The sequence below is a fragment of the Merops nubicus genome, unplaced genomic scaffold (assembly GCF_000691845.1).
Source record: "Merops nubicus isolate BGI_N331 unplaced genomic scaffold, ASM69184v1 scaffold19212, whole genome shotgun sequence".
Lineage (NCBI taxonomy): Eukaryota > Metazoa > Chordata > Aves > Coraciiformes > Meropidae > Merops > Merops nubicus.
The window spans coordinates 19714-27506 of record NW_008591800.1 but is presented as its reverse complement, the minus strand read 5'-3'; the positions used below and the strand labels follow the sequence as shown (position 1 = coordinate 27506).

The window sequence follows — 7793 nt, the reverse complement described above, 5'->3', positions numbered from 1 at the left end:
GCAGGAATAAGCTGAAAACAAAGTATTTAATCTATAATTACATGCATTCTATCTTTAAAGCATAACTTTAAGCATATATATTTTATTCTGACAGGACCCTTAAGTATTGATGTCTCTGAATTCCTTGGAGAAATTGAATTGCTTTTAGCTAAGACTCAGAGCAGAGCTGTCTTACTGAGTGCTTTTGAAATACTTGGCATTTGCTGTTAACTCATCCAAACGCACAGTAGATGAAATGTTTGGTATATGTCAAGAAATCCCATCTGCTGCTAAAGAATTTGTTCAGTGAGCTGTAAGGTAAAGCATTATGGTACTGTGTAATTGTGCTGCTGAGTTTGAAGCTTGTCTGGATGACCACGTTGATTTTAAAATCTACTAAAACAAGAACCTGCAGTACTGGGATGAGCTTCAAAGCTTACATGACTCTGGCAATAGCAGCCAGTCTTTCTGAAAACAGGAGTTACTTAAGCCTAAAACACCAAACTCTGCAGCTATTTGACAATAGGTCTAATGACTGACAGTAACAGTTGTGCAATGTTAAGGGAAACTTCTTGTGGTGACTGAGCTAGGAATCGGGCATGTTCTTTCTGTTGTTAGCCAATGGTTACCTGAAAGCTTTAACCGGAAAAGCTATTTCAAACTTAAATTGTTCTGAAAAGAGACTGAGTTACTGTTCTGATTATCTGTCTGAGTCTTGGCTATGTCTGCCAAGAAATGGGCTTTTAAGGGACAGTGATTTTTATTTTTTCTTTTCTAAATGTGAAAGAAATTTATCCTGCTCCTCCCTGACTTCAGGGGCTTCGCTGCTGTCTGGCTGGATTGCGTCATTGCCTTTTTCCCTCTAAGGTAGCAAAATTCCAAGTATTTGTATTTTAATTAGGTGGTAAATAACTTGCTCTTCCCTGCCACAACTAGAATAACTGTTTTATAGATTTAGAATTATCAAGAAAATTTTGAGGGAGAACTCACCTCTGCAACTGTTAAGTGCATGAGTAGATGCTGAGTGCAGTTTGTAATTGGAAATGTGGGATATGTTTTTTCATAAACTGTTGCTGTAGTATCTTAAGAAAAAAGCAAGCACACTTGATGAGTATAGAGACACTTCATTTTTTTGAACTGGAAGAAAACTAAGGTAGTCCAATGGAGTAGCTGTAAAGATTTAATAATTCCGTGTAACCTCTCTACCATGTCAGACAGTCACAAATTTTGTCATATGTATACCTGATGCACCAGGTAGTGTCATCAGCACTTGCAGGGGTAAGAAACAAGCCTGATCTGTTTGCTTTCTTTCATTCTCTGTCTCTGTCTCTCTCTCTATCCCCTTCTATGTCTTCTCCTCCTCCTTTTTTTGCTTCTTATATCTGTAAGTTAACTTTAGTTCACAACCATCCCGAACAGCTTCATGGGTAGAAAACCAGATATAACAAAAGAGATTATTGCAGACATTTAACTTTTAAATTACAGACTATCGATGGCCCCTGTGAAGTCATAGTTCACACGTGGGAGACACATCTACAACCACGATCAATTACCCCTTTAGGTATGGGCATCAACTGCATCTGTTTGAGGCATATGCATATAAGATTGCTAATATGCTGCACATCGGTTTAGAGGGACTGATCACTATAGTTTTAAAATACTTGGATTTATTAATGTGTTGGAAGTATAAGCTTTTTCTTTGCACAACATGGGCCTTACTCTCAAAATATATATGAATAAGCAGCTTAAAAATGGAGTGGATGTAAAATTCTTTGCTGCTATCCTTAAGATTATGTGGGGTTTTTCTTATTAATTTGGAATTGTAATAATTTTCTGTAAGCTTAATTCTTTGAGACTAAGGATCCATATTATTTTTTCACAGAAAATGTGGGGTGGGGGAGGGTATGGAGTCAGTGCTGTTTTTATTTGACTACTATTAGTAAAATTTTAGAGTGAAAATTCTTAATTAGACTCAAGTAAATGGATTAATGGAAAAAGAAACATGAATGGGTTTATTTACCCAGCAATTTATCAGAAATTAATTTTGTTGGAAGAAAAGGTGGCATGCAGACTTGCGTACAAGATCCTAATGCTTTTCTGAAAAAAGCTTTTTCTTTTTTAAAAGTGATACCTTTGAATGTAGCTTGTAATTTAGATCTCTGCTGCTCTGGGATGGCATGTTTTATGCACTGTCTTTTCTAGGATATGAAAAATGTTATTTCCTCCATGCTTAGGGGTTCATATCTTTTAAATACCTTCTGATGCATTGAAAAAGTGTCTTTTAGGAAGAAGCTTGTATTAAAGAAACTGTTAATCATGAATAGTACCATCCATGATCACGTTCCCTCCCTCCTTTTTCTTTTTTTTTTTTTCCTAATTGAAGTCATTAACTAGTTGTGCTTCTATTCCTGTAACAAGATTGTTTCTCTATTTGTCAGTAACTGATTTAGGGAAGCGCTCTACCCTCTGTTAGGGTCTAGACTTTATCTCTAAATTTGGATAACTTCACTCCAAACAGTTAGGATTCCCCCCGCCAGTAATAGTGAATACTTCATAAGGAGTCTTTTAAGAAAATGCAGCAAAACCAGGGTATTAGCACTTGGTCATTATGATCCTAAAGTGTTGCCTGTGGTAATTAAAAATTGAGGACAGGCTCACAATTCTTTTTAGAAAAAAGTGGGATTAATGGCTGTAGAGACAACAAAATTTTATTACTATTTATGTTTTGAGAAACATGTAGTTTGTCTAGACTACTGCAGTTCTATTAGAGCTGGTGAGTTTACTTATTTCCTCAAGAGTTCAGTTATTAAAACTTTGGGGAGGGTAAGGATAAAAGTAAGTGTGAGGTGAGTGTTCTGAGTATTTCACCCTGGGTTGGTTTCCATCACATGGGCAGAATAAGCATTTTAATTATGACTAACTTGATTTAGAAGCTTTGAATATAAATGTGCAGAGCAGCTTTATTGTATGTTTGCAAGAAAATGTAATCTTTGAGGCTTATAAGAGAAGCATCTTAGATTCTAGCAGGATGTATGTATTTTCAGCAAAATACTACAGCAAACTAGAAAATTATGCAACCTTCTTGCTTTTCTCAGTTCCGATTACTGTAGGTAAAATGTCTTACTGCATTTCATGTGTTGATTGGTTTTTCTTGCAGAAACTAAGAAAAAGCATAAATTGGGAAAAAGCTTTATAGAAGGTTGCAATAAACATGCTTATTTTTTTTCTGTTTCAATTTTCCTGCTTTTTGTATTAGATATACATTTTTAGAAGTGAAGTGGAAAAGTAGAATTAATTTAACTTGGCAATGATTCTTTATAATGTGAATGCTAACTAGTTTCTTTCATTCTTTCCTCCTCCTTTTAATTCTAGAAAATGAAATCACTATTGATGATGGATACTTTGGAATCCGTAGTAAGTGAAATATTTTGACCTTTACTCTTTACCATGTATTAAATTTTAAGAAGATAGTGTTGTCATTGAAAAATATTTTAAATATTAAGTTTTGACAGAATTGCCTGTATATGATTGTTTCTGTAATCCCCTCTAATGTTTAATAAAAGACTGCTGGGAAGAGCTGAAGTATTATCAGCGTTCTGGTGTTAAAGTTTGTAGTCTGCAAACTTTAGATCATGAACATGTATTCCTATAAATACAAAATAGACTGTTAGACTTCTTTTAAAACCTAGCCTTAGAAAAAAAATGTTCCTGCCTAGAAAAATGTTATCACTTCAACTAAATGTACACAGTCTGCCTCTTCAGTTAGGCACATAACTGCCAAAACCTCTCATAAGCTCAAACCTCATGTTCAGCACCTGGTCTGGCAGCTTGTGCTTTCTGGCCTGTGTTGCTATATCCTGTCTTGCAAGCTTAACACTTCACTGGCATTGATTATGATGAGCCAATTTGACAGCTATATCAACAGAAATGAAGAATCTGAAGTTGCTTATGAATCTAATGAGTTTGTCAGGGTTATTCCATATATGGAGCAATCTCAAAACAAGGGAATGTTGTATTTACCTTTGGAGACTTATCTTGGCCCTTGATACCATAAATAAAATTAACACTGGGATACTCAGTGCTGTCTTGCAGACAGTTTGCAAATGAAGCTGTCAAGGATCATTGTTCCTGTTTAATCCCCTTAAAAGTCAGCAAACAGCTGCAGTGTCTGTCTGTCCTGGGTGGTTCAGACAAGACAGGTGAAGGATGCACTCAACAGTTGCTCTGGAAATCCCATTAAATGAGGCTGGTGATAAGGAGGATTGTCTGGAAGATGGTGTCATAAGAACTGTATTTATATTTTTGTATATTAAATTGTCTAGATCTCCTGAAAAGAAGTTATTAAAATATTCTGTTTGATTAATTTTTGATAGACGGTATTGAAACTGTGGATGCTGGGTGGCTGACATGTCAAACAGAAATAAGATTACGTCTGCATTATTCTGAGAAACCACCTGTAGTGATATCTAAGAAGAAGTTTAAAACATCAAGGTTTAGGTAAGAGCCTGCTCATCTCAGCTGGCAATTTATCTCCTGTTAATTGTAAATACCAGTGACTCTTTTTTACGTAATTAATGTAGCCTTTAAGTTTGGGGTTGCTAATGGTGTACTGTCAGGCCAATTTCCAAGTACTTAAGTGCTTTCTAAAATATGGTGATAACATTAATCAGTGTTTCAGTGACCTCATTTTATTATTAATGTAGTGTCAAACAAGAAGACAGTCAAACAAGACTATTCTGGTTTCACTGCTGACTTGGTACTTTCCAGATCTTGCCCTCTTTCTGATAGTTAAGCTATTAATTATGGATAAAGCAGATGTGATGGCCCAAGTTCAGCAGTAGGTAACAGGTGTCTTTCACATCTTTATTCCATACTTGTCTTGGTGTTTCCTGCTTCTTGGATAGAACTGTAGTGTTCTTAAGTAGTTCTCTGCTGTTAGTTTCAGAGATTTTTATTCTTTTTTCTTAACCTCTTGAAAAGAAGGAAAGGGAGGATTTCAGGTTTCCTGTTGCTTGCTGCTTTTTCTCCTTGCTGAAGTAAATGGCCTTCTACTTTTATTATATAGTTAATTCTTCACTGGCATTACAGATTTCCGGTCAGCGTGGATGATGGAGATAACAGCATTCTCTAATCACTTCTGTGGCTATTTAGATCAGTTTGGTTTTATCTGTAGAGATGTCTCAAAAAGCAGGCATTGTTCTAACTATACAGTTGAGTGACAGAAGTGGGTTATCTTAGTCCTGATGTTTTGAGGACTGTGCTGTTACCCTGAGTGTTTGATTTCCTTCCTCTCTTGAATTTCTGGGATCTGGAGCTTGCTCTCTGTGATTTACAGATCATTTAGTTAACCTGGGAGTTACTTCTGTACTGTGTGCCTTACTTTTATGGTCTGACACTTGATTTATTTATTTCTTTGTTTAAAAAAAAACAAACTACCTTCTGATGAGTGGAACATTTTTATTTAATACTTTGTTCAGTGTGAACTAATACTTAAGCCCTGTTCTCTAGAGCTTTGTGATCTTTCCTTTTCAAGTTTGTGAAGCATCTGTCTTGTGACTTCTTTTTTTTTTTTTTTTTTTGTAAGGGTATTAAGGACATGGAATTAGTGTAAAGGATTTCTATGATTGTAGTTGTTTCTTTGGAGAAAACTTCTGGTTTACGATCTGACTAGATGATAACTCTATCCCATCTGCTGCTTAGATGATTCAGAAGAACATGCTCACACATGCTTCCACTGCTGGCATGGTTCATTATGTATGGAAGGTTTGCTCTCTATAATACTCAATTCTGAGTCTTTACAGAGAGGCTTATTCTTCGCCATCCAGGATTTTTCAAGAATTGCATTCACTTCACTTTTAAATGGTTATTTAGGATTTCTCAAGGGATTTACTGATTTCTTCAGAGTATATTGTTTATGTCTAATAGAATACATTTATCTGTCTCATCAGTCTTCACAGAGACTTAAAGCTGTGTCTCTGAGTGTGCTTAACAGTAGGCACCGACATCCAGGCATTATCTTGATTATTACTGCTATTTTCATTAGCCTTTTGGCATTGTGAGTATCAACCTGTGGAGAAAGGCTGTCTGTTGGGCAGCCCATATCATTATTTTGGTGGGGTGCTGCTTCTTGGACCACTTGCAGGATTTTCACATTTACCTAAGTTCCAGTTTTAGAGCTTGAGCACCTAATCTGACTAAAATAAGACTGGGACAAGAGCTGCAAGCTGGCTGTTGTGAGGGCCCACTGCATACAGCCCTGTCCTGTAGATGGTGGGGTGAAGAATTCCTGTGTGGTATGAGCTTCTGCTTGAGCTTCTTTCTAATTCTTTAGTGTTTCCAAAGACACTCCTGTGACTTAACCATTTGTTTCATTTTTCTGGTTGAGTAGAGTAAAACTGACTATAGAAGGCCTAGAGGAAGACGAAGATGATGAAGAGGGCCAAGAGAAAACATCCCCTACTGTCCCTCAGAAAATGGCAAACACTGTGGAGTTCTCCTTGATAAGCAACAATGAATATAAATGTCGCCACTCTCAGCCAGACTGTGGTTATGCTCTGCAGCCAGACCGATGGATAGAATACACAATACAAACCATGGAGCCTGATAACTTGGAATTAATCTTTGATTTTTTTGAGGTATGTCTGTTTAACACTAAGAATTTACTCCAGTCTGCCTTGGGGAGTTGGTTGATTACCATGAAGATACCACTGTTGGGGCTGGGCTGTTGCCTGACATTTGTGATCTTCTAGACTTGTGTAAACAAGTTCTGAGACTATGGGCTACTAGCCCATTTTGCTAAAAGATTTTCTGAGTCTTCCTGATATGGCAGAAAGTTTTGCAGTTTCTACTCATTTAGAAGTCAAGGCAGAAGTCAGTAGACTGAAAACTTAATGTGTAGTACTGCATGAGGTTGGGTTGGCTGGTTTTTTTGTCCTTTACCCGAGCTAATTTTGTTTATACTTCTTGAACCTGAACAATTTATCTATGAACTAGTTACATTACAATTATTTGATCTTAATTTTAAGTTATAAACAAAAGAGATTTCTCAGAACTAGTGCAAATTAAAACTGGATATTTGTAGATTGACTACTACATCTGTTATTTTGCAGTGTATTTTTTTTTTACCCTGAAAGTTCTTAATATTCAAAGTCCCTTTTAAAACAAAACAATTTTTTTCACGTCATACTGTTCGTGTAGAAAGTTTTAAGCAAAAACTTTCTTTTAGATAAAAAAAAAAATTTTTGATCTAAAAATGCCCTTAAGATCACTTATGCTTACAATTGTAAAGTGACTTTATAGTTCCTGAACCTGACCATGGTCAAATGCATGTTCTGTGTGTTAGTTGCCTTCCTCCTTCCCTGCAAATGAATACAAAATTATTTCAAGCATATGTATTTTTCCAGTTAACAGACTACTCCACACATGCAATTTTGATCTGAAAAGCTTATAAAATGTGAGTTTTCAGAGGCTAATGTGCAAGAGTTTTGTAGATTTCCATCAACAATTTCATAGTTGTGATAGTGATTTGCCACACTCTGTTATGTAAAACAATTTTTTTTAGCCTGAAATCAGCGTTTTTCTGCAAAACATAAGAAATTCCTGTTGCATCAGTGCCTGTATATATCTTCCTGAGGAGCAATGAAGAATAATTTGATTAGAATTCTCACCTACATATAACAGTAGGTGTTTTGGTTTTTTGTTTGTTTTGTTTTTAGGAAGATTTAGGTGAGAAAGTAGTCCAAGGCGATGTGCTCCCAGGTCATGTAGGCTCTGCCTGCCTCCTGTCATCCACACTTGCAGAACTTGGAAAGAGT

At 36.1% G+C, this 7793-nt stretch overlaps 1 protein-coding gene across 1 annotated transcript in view; it reads left to right on the top strand.

Moving 5' to 3' along the window:
- The window catches only part of GPCPD1 (glycerophosphocholine phosphodiesterase GDE1 homolog (S. cerevisiae)), a 34163-nt gene that overhangs the window by 9790 nt on the left and 16580 nt on the right, over nt 1-7793 (top strand). Inside the window, 5 exon segments of the mRNA XM_008950397.1 lie at nt 1465-1540; nt 3352-3393; nt 4353-4476; nt 6368-6614; nt 7695-7793. The exon segment at nt 7695-7793 is cut by the window's right edge and continues 85 nt beyond it. Of these exon segments, the coding sequence (XP_008948645.1) occupies nt 1465-1540; nt 3352-3393; nt 4353-4476; nt 6368-6614; nt 7695-7793 (588 nt within the window).